Here is a 22,440-nt window from a genome sequence, read left to right on the forward strand (position 1 = left end):
CACCCATATGGTTGCAGTTGCGACTATCATCACTGTTTACCAACAGAGTCTTCAACACGTCTGGAATGGAGAAAGCTGGTAAAAGCTTGTCCACTTCGGGATGAACGGGGTAGCTCGTCTCGTTGAAGTTGTCGGAAATCGTGTCAGCTATAGTGTTAGATTGTATCGTTTTCCTACGTTTGTCTGGAAACCTAAAAGTAGGGGTCTTCATTTTCTTTTGTGACATGATAAGAAAGTGACGTATAGCAGATGGATTGAACAAAATGTTGGAAATAGAAATGGGTGAAAAAATCAATGCCGAGGGTTCAAGTCAGTTCAGATATCAAAACCTATGTATCGTGAACACTAGTGAAGGTGTAAAAAACAAGAGATGAGAATGGTGGGAAGATAGTAGTGGCGACTTAGTGTGTATGTCAGTATCTGTGTGGGGGCGAAACAGAACATAATAGAGCACGTTGTGTAAATTTTAACATATATATTACACAGAAAGATAGCCTTGTATAATAAAATTATTTGGAAATGTCGATAATTAGTATCAGCAATCAAAGTGAATACGGTATGTGGTACATATATAAACTGAAAGTCCGCATTAGTAAAAATGGGGAGGTTCAGAGATAAGTAGTTTAAGGGCATATTACCGTCTAAGATTATTATGTTGCTTTATGAACAAATACATGAAACAGCTTTTTGGATAAAAATACTGTCAAAAATAAACTATGACAGACTCACCGACTTGGACAGGTAATTTCGGGAATTAAATGATTTATAGTGTTCAGATACGGTTTAAATGATTGTTCATAAAATAGTGAGTACAGTGCTTTATCATACACGATTATATATGTTTCTTGATATTAGGTAGAGGTCTGAATAGATCCTGTAAATACATAAAGTACGTGAGTTGTAGCATCCAAACACGATATAATTATATATTCCTTAAGGAATATAATACAGATATGAAATGCAATTCTTCGTCGAATACGATTATATATGGTTTTAAATATGACAGGGCATGGTTTGACTGTATGTCAAAAATGAATAGATGTAATTATATGATGATCAATTATCGTATGAATATGATCATAAATACCATGAATAAGTTAAACTCAGGTCTTATCATACAGCATGAAATTCACAGTTTATATGTCAATAGTTCATAATAGGGTTATCTCACATAATTCCATTTGCTGAAACGAGCCTTCTTGGTAGTCGTTCTTATTACTGTGTACTTTTAGAGTTATGCTCTACTATGATATTAGTACTCCTCTAATACTAGACTCAATCCTAAAATTGTACATTTTTCATGATGTAACTGCCCAATCTATAAAACCTTACGTGGACGTCACATCATTGTGTACACTGATTCATCGTATCGTAACAATTACCAATATATGATGGAGAACTCATTCAGGCCGGAGAAAGAACAATATATTTAGTATGGGTATAAGATATGAGGTATCACTCAACAGCGACCACGCCTGCAAGGCCTAGCCGCACCATCCGATCAACCAATCTGACCAACGACGTGAAACCTTTTTAACGATTGGGACAACTACCGACTCATTACATGACGTTCGGTCCCCGTATAAACGGACGTAAAACAAGCTTTTCGAAGCGACAGATGAAGAGCGAATTTTTAGTACTTCACTATAGTCTTAAATACGGATCTTGGATAGACAACAAACGTCGATATTAAGACATAGCCAGCCCTATCTGTTGTCCGACCTGCATAAGTGTGCGAACGATGAAGGCAGACAATTTGAATGGTGCACGTATTTTCAGAAAAACTGCTTGAGTACTCATATTTGGTGGTAGCATACAATTTTCAACCAGGCAGTGACTCGAGAACGTTTAGATAGAACTGAGTTTCCACCATAGGCGAGCTGCTGTATAAGTCGAAAAATAAGGATACATAAGGTGGGAATAAAAGAGTGAGTAAATGACGTAGTAAATAATAATAAAGTCGTATTTAAATTTCCTAATGAACGGGACTTAATATTACAGAAAGAACTATAACGTAGGTTAGATGATGACGAAAAGAACCTAAAAATTGTAAGTTTTCGGGTTGTGAGACTTCGACTGAGAACGATGCCAAAGTCACTATTGATGCAGCAAGAAGCCATCTAAATACATTTCGGATCTCTTACACAAATATCAAAGACATCCAACCAAAGACAGGCGTTAAAATTTCAAATAGCTGAATGTATCAGCTCTACGGAACAATCTACAACAGGTGGGTTGGAAAATTTACTCTCAACTTGATGTGGATGCTTATTGGGATTTATTACTGCAAGCGATCTTATGTGCTCTAAAGCAGTCTGTTCCCCAAAATCTACAAGCAATCTAGTCATCAAGAACCGCACTCTTCTGTTGCCAAGCCACAAAGGCATTGTTAGGCGGAATACAAATGAATTGATAACTAAAGTGATAAGAGAAGACAGGATTTATTACCAGATAAGGCTTGTGGATGAATTTGTCTCCAATCCGAAAAGCTTATCCATTAGGCAGCCTGTCTTTGACAAGCCAAAGCTGGAGTTCCACAACAGCTAGGTCCTAATGGCCCGACCAACAAGGAAGGCGACGCCGCTAAACTTTTGGCTGAACGATACTCTAGGATATTTCAACCGACCCACACTAACTATATTGATGAAAGCTCTATCTGCAACTCCACAGGGCTTTTCGAAATGAATCTGAGCTCTGACTTAGTGTACAGGAAACTGCAGCATCTAAAAAGGACACTTCTCCCGGTTAGGATATAGTTCATTCTGCTATACTGAGGGAAGGAGCTTCAATTCTGGCAACACCGCTTAGCGTGATGTTCTCACACTCGCTAAGCCGAGGTACATTACCGGACATTTGAAAGCTGGCTCACATCACACCGATTTTCAAAGGAGGTTGACGCAAAAAACCTTCAAGCTACCAACCGGTAGTACTTCTCTCTACACCCTCAAAAATTGTGGAGTCACTGGTATGCGACGGTATACACGACTATTAATTATCCGAAAACTTTTTTTCACACCAACAGCATGGTTTCGGGAAGAGTCATTCTTGTATAACCACTCTGCTGACTGCGGTGGACAGATGGACAACCATCCTTGATCACAAGGGGAAGGTTGAAGTCATTTACCTTGACTCTGGTTAATAGGGTCAACCAAATATGCCTTATCAATCAGCTCAAACGATTGGGTATCAAATCAACTCTAATTGACTGGCTCAATTCACATCTAAAAAGATCGACATTTTAAGACCAGAGTTAACTTCACTTTCCTCCAGGCTATGGAATGTCCTACTGGGGTCTACCAGGGTCCAGTACTAGGAACTCTTCTCTTCTCGACTTATATAAATGATCTTTCACAACAGGTATCGTCAGATTTATTGCTTTTTGCTGTTCATGTGAAACTTTGGAGAGAGATACGAAACCAAGAGGATGATTTGGCACTTCAAGAGAATCCGACTCGACTTCAAAGTTCGGCAGATGATAACGAACTTACCTTCGACACTTCGAAGTGTAAGGTAGTCCATCTGAGACATGCTGTAGATTACAGTCAAAACTTAGGAAACTCCTGTCTAGAAGTATCTCAAGTTGAAAAAGATTTAGGAGTCCTGGTATCCTACGATTTGAAGTTTTGGGCTAACTGTGACAAAAATGCCTTTCGAGCAAACCTTGTACTAGTAACATTGAAGCGCATTTTTGGCCAGTTCGACGGAAGAACTTTCCACATAACTTTCAACAGTTTTATTCGTCTTAATTTAGAATACGGAAATATAGTATTTTCTTCTTCACTTCAAAAGAATAAGGACATTCTGGAGCGTATCCATCGGCGAGCCACGAAATCAGTTCGAGGACTCAAATTCAAGCCTTATGAGGAGCGCCCCCATTCACTAAATCTTTACCCATCAGAGTACAGGCGTCTTAGAGGTGACCTTCTAATAACTAACAGTATCCTTAACACTTCTTGACATCCATTTAAACACATAATTAAGTTTAGCTCCAACATAAAACTTAGAGGTACCACACAGAAATAGGAGACAACACAGAAGAACTGATTGTTGACATTACTTTTAGTTCTTAAGAGTTGTCAAATGCTGGAATTCGCTGATGGCTGGACCGGTTCAAGCAACTTCCTAGGAGTCTTTTAAGAGGCAACCTGACCTTTTCTTAAGGACTAAGGTTTGTATCTTACTATGGTTTACCTACTTCTTTTTCTTCCTTTATTGTTAATATACCTAGGTTCCTGCCTGGAGGTATTGGTGATCCATTGCTACTAGACAAGTAATCCCGTTAAGCGAATGCTTGTTCTATTCCATCTACAACCATTTGAACCATTTGAAATTACCAGTGGCATACAAGTTTTCACACCGAGCCATCAATTCTCGGAACACGTTACCAGTAGCAGTGATGTCCGCATCTTTAATCGACTCGTTCAAAAGAAAACTAGACACTCACGGACAGATCCTTGAAGGCAGATAACATGAGTCATAGGCCTTCTGTCCACAACACACAGATTAGATTCTGAAATCTGATATGATGTGAGACGCGCAGTTTACAATCAACTGCGTTACAGCGTGCTCAGCTGTACCGTTAGGCTAAGTTCTGCTTCCTTAAGTTATTTGGGTGAGAGTTTATTTTATAAACGGCTTCTGAGTAATGCTAACGTAACCTTAATAAAATTTAATCACTTGCTAGCATCAAAAGAGTGTTGTAAATCAATGTGTGGGATTAGGATTAATAGAATTATAAGTTTAGTTGCAAAGCTATTATTTATGGACGAACCTATAATATTTACAATTGTAGGTCTTTGATTGGTGACGCCATAATTTACGGTCGAACTTTGAGTGACGCTTAAGTGAGTGTGAAAACGTAAACCTACGTATACGTTGGTATACATTAGTGTTCTAGTGTTAAATGAGGGTTATAAACCAGTTTGAGGTTTTAGGATTATGATATACAGTTGTTGGTTGGGGTTGGAAATCAGAATTAGTGTTTTCATCACAAACTGACATAAGCTGTAATACTAAAACTCTATTTATCCAAATGAATTAGTAATGTTCGCACCGAAATCCAAGACCTGTTACCTTAAATCCGATTGGCTCATCCATAAATTATAATCTCGCCATAAAAACACAAGCTCAGTTTCCAACCTTAATATCCAACTGTAAGTCCTGATCCTTATTCCTAATCCTTATTTCTCCTTAGTATGTGGGTGAAATGTTTCATGATCATTTTAGCATTCCTTATAAGTCGCCATAAACTTTAGTACCACCGTTTTGGTTAGTAATTAGTCATATGGACTTTCATTGAAAATTGTCATCATATATAATGCCAAAATACTGTTTCAGCACATGAGTGAACGGTATTCGCCCCAAAATTCGAGAGTCGCTATTTTGAATCTGATCGGTTTATTATTAAACTATGGTTTCAAAGTTCTTTGTTGATATAATCAAAATGCTTAGCCGCAACCTAATAACTGATCTTTCCCTTTATACTATTGGTTTTGCATGTGGTTAAGTCGTATTTTTGAAGCGAATAGTTAATGTTATATGGAGATGGTCATTGTCCATATTAAGTAATACAAAGACCAATAATGATTCAATGTAATTGTGTTTCTGCCCACATGAGGTCTGTCACACTTCAATACTTTGTTTTTTTTTACTAGTAATTCGTAAAGTAGATGGACTAAAGCTACGCGTTCATATTTTCTCATTACATGCTCAGTAGGCTACATATGCATAGGGTGTCCAATTGGCCATTAAATTAAGCTTGTATCACTCAAGTCTCATGTTCAATCCCTTCTCTGTTCAGCCAGCGGAGGATCATCAATAATATGTGTCCTAAAATTGTGGCTGGGATCTCAGTTTGTAAAGGTCCACTTGGTAAATACGTTGCACAATACTGCCTGTTTTCGGTAGTAAGTATGAGCTACATGTCCTAACCTTACTACTGAAGAATAGAGATACTCCAACATAGTTAATTACATGTCGTTTATAAATGTATGCATCATTAATCAAGCATTTTTTATTAGGTATGTGTCCTTAGTTATATTGGCGAGACTCTAATTTAGGGAGGAGCCAATCAGAAGCGTTCGAGCGATTTCAAGGTCACGGAGCCAAGTTCAACACGCGATGCTAACATACGATTGGTTCACAGTGGATTTTAGAGAGTAGGTGATTAACGAGAGGTTACAATAGATGGGACGGCGAGACTTTAATTTAGGGACGAGCCAATCAGAAGCGTTTGAGCAATTTCAATTATTAGTCAATAAGAAGACAGCATAAAGTAAAAATATATTAAAAGAAAGTAATGAATTACAGTGGATATTCTTCTTTTACATGATTTAAAAACTCGTATGTTAGCATCCTAACCCTAACCCTCACCTAAACCTAACCCTAACCTTAACCCTAAACCCTAACCCTCAACTAACCCTAACCCTCACCTAACCCTAACCCTAACCTTAACCCTAAACCCTAACCCTAAACCTTAACCCTCATCTAACCCTAACCTTACCTGTAAACCTAACCCTAACCCAATGGACGAGTTTCTATTCCATATGCATTGTGAATTCAGAACCTCTGAACCTTAATCAAACTTTAACAAGTTTTTAAATCATGTAAAAGAAGAATATCCACTGTAATTCATTACTTTCATATAATATATTTTCACTTTATACTAACTTTCTTCTGATTGGCTAATAATTGTCAAGGTCATTTAAGATTCGTTCAAAGGTCGTCCTTAAATTAGAGTCTCGCCGTTATATATTTTTACTTGACTAGTGCGTATGTAGAAGCAAATATTCCCTGACCTCATACTTATTGACTCTAACCTCATATTTTACATAATGTTAGGTCTTGTAGAAATAATGTTTATGACACAAGCTATCTAATTACAATAATGTTCCATTGACGCTTCCATTCCGTCGATCTAGTTAACCTATTTTCAGTCATCGATGTCAGTTTCCCACTATCCGACGTCTAAGACCAGTGTGTTGTGTCGTTACTGGATTTCTGATTATAAAGCTGTGTCACATTCACCTTTGTCCTACTACTTATGAGCCTGCGCTATAAGGTATGAAAAAGCAAAGCAGTCGAAATTACAATAGATTGTATGACAGTGCAAAGTAAGCATAAAAGATAAGATATAAATAAATAAACGTTTGTTAGGGTTTTAAAATTCAAATACAAATAGCGAATGCATCCGCATTTATTAATATACCTGTATCGACAACACTGCAACATCTTCATCCTTGTCACTTAAAGTCTACAACCATAGGTAATGATCATTGTACAAACCCCAAACAAGAACTCTGGGACTCCAAACGAAGCCTAGTTTGACAGTCAGGGAATTCGTTGGTTGACGATATGCCCATACACCACCCTCAGCCACCTTTGAAGTGAGACTACTCTAGCTACTACTCTACATCTCTGTAGGTGGCCTATGGTCGTGTATCCCACATACATCAAACACCTCAGTCAACAAGTGCATTATCTTAAAGAGAGTAAGAACAAAGGTTGGTGCAGAATAATATGAATTCATTTTATTTCGTTAGGTTCTCATCAGCTGCTTACAACCTAAAATATTTGAAATTCAACGTTATTATAGATATTGACATACTTATACAACGGAGGGCGATGAAGGATGAATATATGTAACATAATGTGGTAAAGATTTCGTTAGAGTTAATGAGGTCATAAAATTTTTGTTTCGAATATATAGAGTTTGGGAGGGAAGGTTCCAGGAAATTGAAATAGTGATTAGAAATCATGGAATTAAAACACATTAGACGATTATGTAACGAAGTAACTGAAAATAGATTAATGTTAATAAAGAGAGATATGAATTGAAATTGGTCAGTTATGAGTGATGTAATTATAAAATTCAGAAAGAGTTGAAATGACGTAATAAAAATAAATAAAATAAAAGGGGGTGGGGTGAATGTTACCAGGGCAAAGAAAGATTTATTACTGTTTCTTTTTGTATACAGAGATCTGGTTTTAAACGTTTGATTGCTATTGCTTCCGCGAATTTCAAAAGGTTTGAATTTGATTGTTTGTTGATCACCTTGAAGGACTTCAGTATATCGACTTCGTGTCCTGTGTCAAGGAGATGTCTTGCGACAGCGCTGCTAGATGCTTTTAGTCCGTTTGATCTCAAACTGTTCGGAATATGTTCTTTGAATCGGACGTAGGCTCTCCTTTCTGTTCTACCAATGTAACTGCTTTGGCAGATACATGTAAATTTGTATACACAGTTGGTGGTAACATGAAAGGGATACCTGTCGACCTTTGATTGTGTCAAAGAACATGTCGTTTTGGACAGGACAATCAATTTAGCTGCAGGATATGTTTTTGTCAGTGCAGTTTTTAGTCTCATATTGATTGACCCTGTGACATTATCGCCTTTGAACTTGAGTTGAATAAAAACAGGTTTTTTTATTTACTGTAGTTTCTTTGGGTATTTTATCTTCACGTTTTCCATATTTCTCAATGAATTTCAATGGGTATCCGTTATTTCTTAAACACTTTTTAACATTCATAATTTCCTCTTCTATTGTATCGGCAGTGCATATTCTTTCTGTTCTATGAAACAGTGTTTTGACAAGCGCCTTTTTATAATTGATTGGACAAAAGCTGTTGAAATTGAGATAACTACCATTCCATGTGTCTTTCTTATAAACTGAGCGTTGAACTGTGCCATCCTTTCTTCGTTTTATCGCTATATTGAGGAAATGGAACATGTTTTCTTTTTCATGTTCCATAGTGAAATGAATATTTGGATGAGCTTCATTGAAAAACTTTAACAGATTTGTTGCATGTTGTTGATTATTACATAAGATGAATGTATCATCAACATACCTCGAATAATACATCATTTCATCAATCGCTCCTTTGAGCTTGGTTCTTTCGAGGTTAGCCATGAAAATGTCTGCTAGGACGGGGCCTAACGGACTTCCCATTGCTACACCATCGGTTTGTCGGTATATAGTATTGTTGAACTGGAACTGAACATCTTTTGTACACAAGAGTAATAGACGTTTGAATTCTATTGCTGGTAGAGGTAGGATATCAGGATGTTGATAAATTATGTCTATGGTTTCAAGAAGTGATATTTTTGTAAACAATGATGTCACATCAAACGAAACCATAAACTGATTCATTGTCCTTCCCTAACAATTCATTCCTAACCTTAGCATTACACCCAGCGGTCTCGCTGTTAGTGAATAATACTTCGAAGATGTTTCTAACTTAATATTTACAACTATTGTCAAAAGTTAACTACACGGTCAAATCAAACTACACAATCGGCCCTTTGGATTTAATATATAGTCTAAAACGCGATGATGGGCAACTTTTAGTCTTCTAAGAGCTGTTTGAACACTCAGTAAAACCTGACAACATTTTCTTTGTAAAGCTAGTAGACGTATGTATAAAATAAAAAAGTTATCATACGTCCTCATAGCAAATTTTACTTTTTAGTACATTATGTATCAAAAACTGTCGTAATCAACGTAATTTGTTTGTGTTAGTTCGTATCTGAATGTTTATATTATATTTTAGGTTAGCTTGCTCGAAATACCAATTTCCGTCCTCTTCCAGATTGCTATTTGTTTGCTTATGATCATATCAGCCGTTCAGGATAGTATTTATTTTCCAACACTTGTCGAATTTTAAAAAGAAGCTTCGAAATAAAAGTAACTTAGTCAAAAGAAATGATGGCTTTACGGCGTCTAACAACTAATGTGTTGTGTCTAAGACCGCTTACTTTATGCTCAAGTGGAACTAGATTCTTTTCTGCCAACTATCAACTGTCAGGATTGTCTGGATCCCCTGTTTTGTGCCCAGTGAAATCACAGTCTTATAATTTCGTATACAATGCCGCTTCCGCATTAGGACTCTACGTTCCATGTCGTTACAGCACTATATTCAGCGATTATCCTAGTGATATGTTATGGGAAGGTGTAACTGGACCAAAAGGAGGCTCAAAAAAACGTGCAAGAGGAAAACGCAGAGTTACAAGACAAAAAATAAATCTTCATGTGGGACAGAGATTAGGTTTCGGCAAAGCCTCCATACAATGGCCTGGTCTTAATACTCCTGCATCTTCAACTATCAAGAAAGTAAGTACTTGATTACCAAATAGCAATTTATAAATCGGTTTGTATTTAATGGTGTCTAACTGCGCCTGTAATCGTCTAATTGTAAACATCCATAGCCTTAATTGGCTTTTAGTAACTTGTCAGAAAATATTATTATTGAGTTATTCTGCTTGTTTTTATGTTTTGCTCGCAAGTTATTCACCATTCCTTGAAATCAACTGCTCTTTCATTAAACAGTTCGATACCAGATCTAGATTTATATTATTACCAGATTTAAGGAACAGATTATATATTATCCTTTATAGTCCAATTTTTATGTTCTTAAATATTTACTTGTTTGCAAAATATTGCATTTTGCAATTCAATTGTTCCTTGTTTAATGGTTGTCTACTATGAAGCTAAAAATTTTATTTATAATATAAATTCAAAATCAGTCAGTCATAATTAACGTAAAATCTAGAACAAATATGTGTTGACCGAAGATTTTAAAATTTAAATTTGAACTGTGAATGACTTGCTGGTTATTTTTTTCTACATATCATCACACGATGTTAGTCGATATCGAAGTAGGTTGGGAGTGTAGGAACGGCTAAACCAAGGTGTATCATCCTTCCATAAAGTCATTAACTGAGCAATGTTAGTAAATTCAGACTATTTGGTTAAGCTCCACGGGACAACCGCAGTCCGTGGTTGGAGACTTTGGAGGTGATATTTCAGAATACTTTGCGATAATTCAGACACATTCACTCTATCTTCTCATTCTTGAACGTTAATATTCTTCTTATACATACCTTTCCATTCTGTTTTTTCGAACGATATTTCCAGTACTCGGTTTTCCTCGTTATCATTGCTACTACAATATTCCGACGTCTTGCATTTTGGCTTGTTATTTTCACTTCGTTTTGATAATGTGGTGTGACAGCTTGGGCGAACATACATTTGTGTTAGTTTCTGTGTTGACGATGCCTGTCTGTCCTTTATAAGTACAATGTCCTCATCATGAAGCTGCTGCATCAACACAGTGATTTAACTTTCATGTTTTATGTAACTTCGTCGTTTTGAGATTTGTTAGCGGAATTCATGACTTTTACCTCAGTCAATTACTAACACCAACTTGAATAGCCAACATAATTGCCATAATAAACGTTAAAATATTAGGGATTCCAATGTTCAACAAACTACGAAACAATAACATCTTAAAGTTTCAGTGGAGTTCCTGTCAACCTTCAAGTCAATACGGTCTTCAATATGAAATTGCTTTCTCGAGAGACAAATTCAACGTGGTTTTCTACCGCTGATTAATATGTCTTTTGTTGTTATCACCGCTTCTATTGTTTTACTGAAATTGGTCGGTGAAACAGTATAATATTCCCGTCTATGGGGAAAAGTTTCCGAAATATATGATGCTCCACAATAACCTAGGTTTTCTTGGGATTAACTATTGATAGAATGTCCTAAATAAGATTGGTCAACCAAACAGTAAAGGGTATCGAATAATATGTCCAAGATCTAAGGAATATATCAGAGCCATTAATGCTAATCCTATGCTGTGTACCAGAAACTCTTCATGTACTGATTTCATCTGTCTCATGGGCTCCAACTAAAAATATCTCTATAGCCTTACACAACTTTTCGAAAAGACAGTTATCTTCATAATCCAGTGCATTGCTTTCGTTTGTCCATATGTGACACACAAGGGAGAAAGCAAGATCCTCAAATACAACACGGAGAACACCAATCCAATCATACTTGGTGGAGAAACTCTTGAAGAGGTGGACACTTTAACGTACTTGGGCAGCATCATCGATGAACAAGGAGGATCCGACGCAAACGTCAAGGCGAGGATTGGAAAAAGAAAAGCACATTCCTACAGTTGAAGAACATATGGAACTCAAAACAACTGTCAGCCAATCTCAAAGTCACAATCTTCAATACGAACGCCAACACAGTTCTACTTCACGAAGCTGAAACTTCGAGAACTACCACAACCATTATCAAAAATGCACGAGTATTTATAAACATTTGTTTACACAAGATGGTGGAGAAAATTCGTAGCTCAGGTGGATTATTTTGATGGAGTTTTTTTCTCTGAGCTGGATGGTTTGGTTGTGGAGCTTCCATCATTCTTCTGAACGACATCGTCAGCACAAACATCATGTGGGACTGTACACAAGATACTCACTGTCCGCTGGTTGTATACCACCGGCAACAGCCTACTGTGAGAGAAAACAAATCAGCTTCCGTCTGAAGAGGAAATTATGAAAAGATGCTGTAAGTGGATAGGACATACAATACAAAAATCATCAAACTACATCACGAGGCAAGCGCTAACTTGGAATCCTGAAGGGAAACGAAAAAATGTAAGGCTAAATCACACATTGCTTCTGGAATTGGAAGCAGACATGAAAAGGATCAATAGCAACTGAAAACAACCAGAAAATATTGCCCAGGATATAGTTGGGTGGAGAATGCTGGCAGACGACTCATGCTCCTCCACGAGGGGTAACATGCGTAGGTAAATATATGCGACATGTTCTAACCATCATAAATGTTTTAAGTGCGCACTTCCATATCTCGACTCGCATATTTTATCATAGGACTCCACGCATAGCCTCCACCTTGCTCATTCTATGATTTAATCATACATGTGGAGTGCGTCAGAAATATTTTTGACCGAATATCCATAAGCATCTTTCTATTTCAGTAATCATGACTTATGATTGTAGAGCAAAACGAACTGTTATATATTCTACTCATCTTTTGCTAAACGTAAGAATATTGTACTGACAAACCTTGGACAAGTTTAAATCTACTTGCTTTGCTCTTGTTAACGATATGGATTAAAATAAAGTAAATCATACAGTTAACTAAAATTAATAAAAAGTAATGGATAGATATTCACATTCGTGAAAAGTTTATGTAACAGAAATTATGTCTTGCCCCCAACTATTTGTATTGTCTTAGTAACTATATTCAACTATGATTTCCCAGTCATTGTTTAATTTTGTTCAGGACAAACTAGGGCCTACTTGTCTATTAATATTAGTAGTATCTTTGAAATAATAAATCTTATACAACGTCAACATCAAGTATTACTTCAAATAGTGAAACATTCTGAATAAATTACTAGAGAAGAAAAAAACTCAGACATTGTCGATTATTTAAGATAAAAATAGTTATTTCTTTAAAGGGCACATTAGGTTTTTTTCTTCGCTTCTTCAGTTCGTTCTGTTGTTTATGTCAAAATTGGAAATAAACTATAATAAAATGTTTGTTTACTCTATCATCAAGTCGTATATACTATAATTCATGTAGTTATTTGGATGATATTCATTTATGCAGACTGTATCTGAAGCCATAGTTACTTTTTAAGTATATTTTTGATATGATTTACGGCATAGTCAAAGATGTTTCTGTGGTAGGACACTTTACGGAAGAGCCAATCAGATATAAGGCAGTGTTTCTCGAATTTTCCTCAAGATCAATTCATCAGTTTGACCATAAAACATTGTTGCATTTTAACTGACGTCGGTACGTAAAGAAAACTAACACTAACCTATAAGCCTAACTTCTAACCCTAACCATAATTCCTAACTCCAATCCTTACTCAACTTCTAACCCCAACCTGACCTCTTGTTGTTTACCTTAATCTCTCTTCGTTTATTATGATAAACAATCCAGTATGTAAATGTTTGTTAATCATGTCTAAACTTTACCTGTTGTAGCTGATTGCTTTTTATTATAAATTGTTAATTAACTAAACACTTTTGTTCAATGTCATTAGCATGATCTTATTTCATCCTCTTTTATACAGGGTGACTACAATGAAGAGTATTTCGAAAGGTTAGAAATGCTTCGTAATAAATCTGCCGTGAAAAAGAAACGCATGAAATTAACTCCTTTACAACGTGGTTGGACAGGAAAGCTATTGGGAGGACAATCTGTTGGTCCACCTACACCAAATAACCCAGATTTCGATTGTTTTGTTATCGAGTCAAAAGTAAATTCATTTTTTCAAAAGAAATGATTATATATATTTATTATATATGTTACACCTAAATTTCATCTGTTAAACCATAACTTAAAACACTTTCTTACATAGTTCTATCTTGTTGTCTGGAGAAAATCAATCAGCTTAAGAAGCAATAAATTTAACTTAAAGTGTTACTGATCAGTGTGTACTTGGTAGCTGCGTGCTGTATATGTATATGTTGTATATGTAATTGAGTTCAGTAATATTTATAGATGTACATATGCACTAGTGGGATCAATTAGTTTATGAAGATTTATTTGTTTTGATAAAAAAAAATGTTCAATGTTTCCTGATTTTCGATAATTTCCCAGCTAACACTATTCCATACATTATTATTCCGTCAGTCAGTTACAACGTAGGACCAGGCACGTATATGCATCAGTCTAAGTTGTCACATCTCATTAACACAACAAGATGATTACCTAATTCACAGAAGCAATTACTCCAGTGGCAGTAATATATAAAAGAAAGATTGCATATAAGGATATGATACAGAGAGAAAGAATTAGTTCGTAGAATGAAAGGTATAAAGTAATCTCATGGTTTAAGAGAAGACAAAGAGTGTATATGCCTACCCCATTGTGATCGATTTTGAACCACATCACCCAGTTTCCAACCATTCGTTACGACAGTCGCGCCGACCCCAACCAAGTAGTCTGGATCTATCAACATGGCCTGATGCCACGTTTTGGTTTGGCCGCCCCTAACTTTCTTTCAACCGTCTCCAACACTCGTCAGCAGTGTGCGCAGTGGTAATCGGTGGGTGAGCATACGTATTATATGTCTCATTCATTTCAGTCTATGAAGATTCACAACCTCACCAACTGATTCAGCATTATTCGCTAATACCCTGCGTCTAACCTCAGTATTGCTTACCTGGTGATCCCAGCAGATGAGAACATCTGTGATCAAATCCTAGTAACCTACGAGTATCTTCTACTCTAACTGGCCGTGTTTCGCAACCGTAAAGAACAGAATGAACTGCCGCGCAGTATTATCGTCCTTTAATTGATAGACGGATATCTCGCCTTTGCCATAGGTGACGTAAGTTGGCAAAAGCCAAACGCGCTTTTTGAATTCGTGCAGAGATTTCGTCAGACATCAACCCATTAGGGCTGATTATTATTATTATTCAACATTTAATAACACTATAATAGCTGCTTGTTTTATTCACTTTGAATGTGTAAATACAGTCAAGAAAAAGTTTTAGTTCTAGGTGTTATGAATTTACTCAACTTCAATGTAGCCGCTAAGTGGTGTCCTGTTACTCATTATTAGCCCATCCAAATATTTTATGTACTAAATCTGCTTAATCAAAACAGGAGAACAGCAAGTTAATTTGCCTTTCATAATATGATAATATGCATCAGTTATCAAACCACAACTCATACCATGAATAAATTTCAGTAAACAGAAATTGCTTCTGTTACTCCAATACGTTGTGTATACAATTATGAATTGTTTCCCAGTTAAAATGACAATATTATCAGGAATGAAGACAGTTCGGCGTAGAAACGTTTCTTCTCGAAGATTTTTTTTACTTAAGCTGTACAATCGTATTTATAGTTAATGCTATTTGCTAGAACGTAAGATAGAAAGGTGCTAATTATTTTCAAAAAAAACTTTAAGTAGTATAAATTCATTTTAGTATTGTTTGTTTGAATCTTCCGATTGATATTTAGGACTGCATTTAATCAGTCTCTTATTGGTATATGTGCTTTCTGTACGGATTGCCTCGATATTGCCTTAAGTCACAAGCATATGGATGGTGGTTAGCAGTGGAATCCAGATTGACGCGCGGTTCGTCCTGTTTGGGACTCCTCAGCTGGATTTACTTGCATCCAAGAGTTGATATTCACTCTTGGACTCAAAAGGAAGTTATGTAATAATTGACTTATCTTACCACATTTTCACCAGCCAATTTTTACATAATTTTAAGTATCTGATTTTCAGTTCTTGATAGCATGCCACTTCAAGCTTTTTAAGAAAATAATTAGCACATTTCTATCTTATTATAGAACACTATTTTATCAAATTAAACTATGATTACGATTGTTGGGGAATGCTAGTCGGCTGCCTATGCTCCATTGAGAGTAACAGGCGTAAATAAGTAAGTACGATTGTACAGCTTGAGTAAGTGAAATCGTCTAGAAGAAAATTTCCCTCGCTAAACTGCCTTCTTTCTTCAGTGACACAATGAGTCTCTTTCGTTATTATCAATATTAAAAATAAAGTTCACAAATCATAACCGAGTGAAGATATACCTTACTGACAACATTCACCGACTCTTAGAATAATTCCAAGACAGTAAAAACAATTTTCAATCGATCAAACTTCATGTGATTTAAATGAATATTTTATCCCTCCAAAAAAGGAGAATGTAGTTATTGAGATTAGGGGTTTGAACTAGTATTTTAAGTTAGAAGTTAATAGTACTCGTAAAGAATACAGTAGAATACTTTGTAGTTATATGAATGAATACTTGTGCAGTTAACTCTGATTCTAAATTTCACGAAACTTTAAGTTACTGATAATAATTCATAAAAATTTTTATTCTTTAATCTCATATTTATCAGTTTTAATAGTCTAAGTAATTAAATATCGGTGGTTTTTGCTTAGCTTTTAATAAACTATAAACCATTCATAACAAGAATTTAGTATGAGGACAAAGTTAAAATAATCGTGGCTAATTTTCAGGTAATTCTTAGTTAAATTAATGAGTCGATCTAAGCTAAATCATCATTGAAAACCTGGGAGCACTAAACGGCCGTTTCGTCTTGGTATGGGACTCCCAAGCAATGCGCATTCACGATCCCGCGCACGAGACTCGAACTCAGGCTAAGCGTTCGCGCGAGAGACCGAACGTCCTGGGTCGGATATCTCAACCTAAATGAGATTTCTTATCGATCCAGTGAGTTAATTTCATTTATACATTTGGAATTTTATGGTTGACATACTGAATTACTTAGATTTTCTAGTTATAGAAATCAATAGAGTTATTGGATAATACTAATAAATTTTGTTTGTATAATTTAGGTTGTCGCAACAGTGACTGCAACAAAAGGACGTTATCGTCGATTTTCAGTTGTTGTTGCAACTGGTAATGGACAAGGTTTATGTGGTATTGGTAAAGCAAAAGCTTTAAATAAATTATCTGCAACTCGACGTGCTAAATTACGTGCCTCACAAAATATTATATCATTTGATCTTAAAGAAGGAAGAACATGTACGTTTTTTTAAAGTTTTGATATATATATATATATATATATATATATATATATATATATATATATATATAGCAGTTATCCATTAAGTGTTTCTAGTTTGTATAGGAACGGTGATTGTATGATTAGATCACTAAGCTTTTAACTAGTAAGTCACAGATTTTAATCTCGTTAGGTAGTATTATGATGTGAGCTACTTATATCCACATAAGTAGTATATAACGATAGTCAGGAATAGAATGTATTTCGGTGGAAGATCGAGAAGGAAAGATAACTGGATGATTCAAACACTTACAGTGACATGTGATAACAAATGTTTACGAAGCTATTTATGTAATTTTGTTGTCAATCAGTTTCAAGTATGCTTCAACAATAATCAAAACTCAATTTACATGCTAACCAATAATGTTAGAATATCATTTTGATAATATAGATCCAAATTCTCTTGTATTGGAATAAAAAACAAGAGAATAAAATGAGGAAAAAAGAGAGGAGCTAATTTAACCGGGAAATATCGGATACTGCGAATGAAAAGGGGTTATTAAGTGTTAATAAGCGATATAGGGTAACAAACAAAAAGGAACTGGAGTAAAAAGAAAGTCAAAAGCAGATCATAAAAATGAAATTCATAAATCTTATTCTCTTTAAAATAATCCCCACTTGTAACATTAAACACTTGTTATATCTCCGTTCTCATTGTTTGAAATACCACTCAGTGGTTAGTTTCACCAACTATCTTATCGTTTCATGTTTTATCTATAATCTAAAATGTTTTTCTTAGAGTTTACGTCACTAATAAGTTGCCGGACAGTGATGAATTAATAATTTTAAATTATGAAGGGCATAAAGTATCGGACAGCTTCAATAATATTCAGTTGATGGTCGCTCTGCTCTCAAACCATCTTTATCGTCTTTATGTCCATCATTAAGACATTTGTTTCACTTAAAACGAGCAGTCTTCTAATTCATCGTCTTCACAGATGGCTTTAAACATTTTACGCATTTTCTAAGAGTACTTCCTACGTTTCGTCAGAGATTTGATATATGTTATCATTCGACAAACCGTGTAATGTAATTTTACTACGAATAGGAGGATTTCACTATTTTTCACCACACCTTTCGATACCTTTACGTTGATCAATTTGTATAAGATTTTCTAGTAATATGTATGCAAGAAAGCACTTGTCAATCTTGTGTTATATATGACAAATCATAGGCGCAAATAACATATCGTCCCATACCAGGACGAAACGGCCGTCCAGTGCTTCAAGTTTTCAATGGTGGTTTAGCTTACATCGATTCATGAATACAGCCATTAAAAATATAATTAATTCTCTACATAATTGATAATACTTTTCTCATCAATTACAGTATGGCATGTTGGATATGTTTGTCAATGGAACAGTAAAATCTTTGCAGCTCCTCTATCAGAAGGTAAGCTTAATCATGCTAATCTCTTAATTTCTAAGCAAAATAATGATGATAATAATAATAGACTCTGGAAAATGGTTAAAGTAAACCAATTTTACTAGTGTATCCTGTTTGTTTGTGTGTGTGCAAAGAATGTTAACTTAATTAGGCAATTATAAGCTCGACTACTCTAATTTAAACCATACTTTATATGTATAATTTAAGGATTATTTTGATTTATTCAACTTGGCACAAAAAATAAGGAGATATTATGAAGAGATAAGTACTAGAAAGTACAATCAAGGAAAAGAAGTTAACAAGAATACATTTTAGGTAATAAATACAGCTAAAAACAATCTTTCCCAATAAAGTGAGTTTTTCTTAATGTTATGAATGCAAAAATAAATCACAGCATGATCTTCCTTAGCCATTAATCTGGGTCATGTTTGATAACAACTGATGCCATTGAATTGGATTGTCTTTAGGATCCTAACCAGGAAGTTGTGGAAGACAGACAAATGCTGTACAGTTTTTTTTATACATTGGCACCAAGTCATAAACTGACTATCTCCCCGCTTTTTCTACCCAGTCCTCTGTGTCAGCAATTAATACTCTATGTGGAAGCCAACCTAATACTTATTCAATCCATCGAAATTATTGGTTACAATAATTGTGCGGATATGGGCTTGAAACTGTATAACTAGTTAATGTACTATTTAATTTTGAATAATTTCTCAGATCGTGTATCATAAATATATTCTGTGAATAAATTGTTACGTACTATTCCTTTTCTCCAGGTGCTGGTCTAAAATGTCATCGTATGATTAAAACATTATGTCAAGTTATTGGAATTAAAGATATGTATGCTAGAGTTGAAGGTAGTACAAATAATTATCAAGCAATAGCCAGAGGTTTTATACGTTTATTAAAACAACAAGTATGTAAAACTGAATTCAAATGACAATTTGGTTTATCTATTAATTATATATATATAGTTTAATCCCTCCAAAAATAAACTACCAGATAGAATAGGATTGTTATAAAGAAATGCATCCAATACATTTAATTATCAGTATAGGATTGAGCATTCGCTCGCGAAACCGAAGGTCCTGGGTTCGAGTCCCTGGTGCGGAATCGTGGATACTCATTGCTGAGGAGTACCATGCCAAGATGAAATGGCCGTTCAGTGCTCCCAGGTTTTTATTGGTGGCCTGACATTCATCTATTTATGATATCAGTTTAAATTCATTTGATGTTAAATAAGTTACACTGACTATTTATTACATTTTAAGTACAAGCCGTCATTAAGTTAGTTATTTTCAGCAAATTGTAAATATTTTTATATAGACTGACAGTATATTACAAGTATTATTTTAGTACATAACATTAGTTATATAAATAAAAAGGGGAATATTGGCTGATGTTCAGGGATTCTAATATAATACTCTGACAATATAGATCTTGTCTACATAGTTAATTATCGACAAAAGTGTACGTTTTTGTTGTTTTTTAAGAGAAATTTATTATTTTCTTAATTTACATATAACCTGATATTCTGATGCAAACCTGTTTTTTCGGTTCCGAGAAACGAATAAGTGATCAACATTGAGGTTAGATTTAGAGTACTAGCCAAAGGTGCGATATCAGTCAATAAGTTTATAAATCTTTATCGACTAAGGTGGTTAGGGACATTGGTTACATATGCCTAACTACCAATCACTTTGATGGGTAATGTTTGTTGTTATGGAAGAAAGGCTAGAGGATGAGACCTAGGGGCGACTAAATCTAGATGTAACATCAGTCCATATAGTCATTAACTGAGCAATGTTGGTAGATTCAGACTACTTGGTTAAGCTCGACGTGACAACCGCAATCAATGGTTGGAGACTTTGGGTTTAATAGTTCAGAATAATTTACAATAATTCAGATACATTCACTCTATCTCCCTCTCATTCTCGAATCCTAATATTCCTCCGATACACACCTTTCCATTTTATCTTTCCGAACGATATTTCCAATGCTCAGTTTTTCTCGTTATCACTGCTACTACAATATTCCGATTTCATTTGCAATTTGGCTTGTGTACACAATTACTTGTATTCATTAGGGTGATCTGTTGGTGCTTATTTCGAAAACATTAACTCTTTATCTATGTATTCGGAACACTTTATTATGACGTTTATTTTTTTCTTTTTAGAAAACGTATGAAGATTTAGCTAACAGTTTAGGACTTCACGTCGTAGAATTTGCTGCTGATCGTGATATGTATCCACATGTATTGGCATCTCCTGCATGTGGTCATGCCAATGATTTTAGCAAGAATAATGTCAATGAGTCTGGTGATTCGTCTGCTGTGATCCACTCAAAATCTTATGAATTACCTCAAAGACTTCCACTGATAGTTCCACAGAATCCGACACATCATAAACCGCGTAAACCCATACCTGAAGAACATGACAATTTCTTGGATGATTTAATTGGTGTTGATGAAGACACAACCACAGAAACTAATATTTCGGAATTATTAGCAGCAGGTGAACGTGATTTAGATGCTCTTATGTTGGGAGGACGTGTCCCACTAAAGAAGAGTTCATCTCACCATGGACAAATTACTAACCCCATGGTTATTAAGCGAAAAGCAGAACGTCATCGTTATCGTAACCAGCAAGTTGTCAGACTTGAGAGAAACGCTCATATAACATTGTCTGTAAATTCTGTTTAACTATAAAAGCTTGTATATATATTTCTAGAATAAAGTTTTAATAGGTATTTTACTTCATATTTTGATTGTATTCTGTGTATTTACCGATACTTCTGAAGGATACACTTCATAGACATACATAGGTTTTGATAGGTTTCAACCGAAAATAATAGTGAGGATATTGACGACTTAAAATGCTAGCATTACGAAGACATGTCTGCTTATATAATTTTTAGTTTGAAAACTAACTCTAATTTCTCAGTCTTCTACCATTCAAATTTAATAAATGTTGTGACGTCTAGCACCTTGATAGAAGTATGGCTCATCTTTGCTTGATTATAACACATTAATGACGATGCCTATCATCAAATCAACGTAAATTGAATACTTTGATGCTTGGTAACCTTTATGACTCAGGTAATTTCGATGGATTTTAAATCAATCTCATCCTATGTATTGAGTTGCATTTTGATAGATAAATATTAGATATTTCATAGTTTGAATCAAATTCCGCCTGTTCTTCTAGAATTACTGCCGGTCTCATGCCCGGGTAAAAGAGGAGGATTGGGCATGGGGTCAGAAACCCTATCCCGTAGAAAAAAATCATGCTAAAAAACACCAACCAGATTAAATAAATTAAACCAGTTAAACTCTGCCGGGGAGTTGAAGGAAGAATTATGACGCCTCAGGATGAAAGCCGAAATTCTTCGCAAGTCACGTGGCCGATTCCCCTTCTAACAACCAGAGCAAGAATTTTTATAGGTACATGGAACGTCCAGACAATGTGGTAAATAGGAAAGACCAGTCAAATAGCAACGAAAATGGGGAGATACGAACTGGCAGTACTCGGAATCAGCGAAACACATTGGACCCTAGCTGGACAGCAAAGGCTAGATACGGGGGAGGTGCTCCTGTACTCCGGTCACGAAGAGGAAAATGTTCCACACACTCATGGAGTTCCTCTTATGCTGTCTGAAGAAGCAC

General features: G+C 35.4%; 1 protein-coding gene across 2 annotated transcripts; it reads left to right on the forward strand.

Annotated features, from left to right (window-relative positions):
- The first annotated feature begins 4,442 nt into the window (after positions 1 to 4,442).
- Positions 4,443 to 22,033, forward strand: MRPS5_1 (28S ribosomal protein S5, mitochondrial). 2 transcript variants are annotated; one of them, XM_012941943.3, is made up of 7 exons: positions 4,443 to 4,612; positions 9,550 to 10,109; positions 13,903 to 14,088; positions 17,158 to 17,347; positions 18,717 to 18,779; positions 19,553 to 19,692; positions 20,953 to 22,033. In XM_012941943.3, the coding sequence occupies exons 2-7, from the start codon at positions 9,702 to 9,704 to the stop codon at positions 21,475 to 21,477; spliced, it is 1,512 nt and encodes a 503-aa protein (XP_012797397.2). In that variant the 5' UTR covers positions 4,443 to 4,612; positions 9,550 to 9,701; the 3' UTR covers positions 21,478 to 22,033. The 2 variants fall into 2 exon arrangements, with proteins under 2 accessions (XP_012797397.2, XP_051070263.1); XM_051210288.1 differs by lacking the exons at positions 4,443 to 4,612; positions 9,550 to 10,109; positions 13,903 to 14,088; positions 17,158 to 17,347 and having other exon boundaries at positions 17,562 to 19,692.
- Positions 22,034 to 22,440: the final 407 nt, after the last annotated feature.

This window comes from Schistosoma haematobium, chromosome ZW (assembly GCF_000699445.3).
Source record: "Schistosoma haematobium chromosome ZW, whole genome shotgun sequence".
In the NCBI taxonomy this organism is placed as follows: domain Eukaryota; kingdom Metazoa; phylum Platyhelminthes; class Trematoda; order Strigeidida; family Schistosomatidae; genus Schistosoma; species Schistosoma haematobium.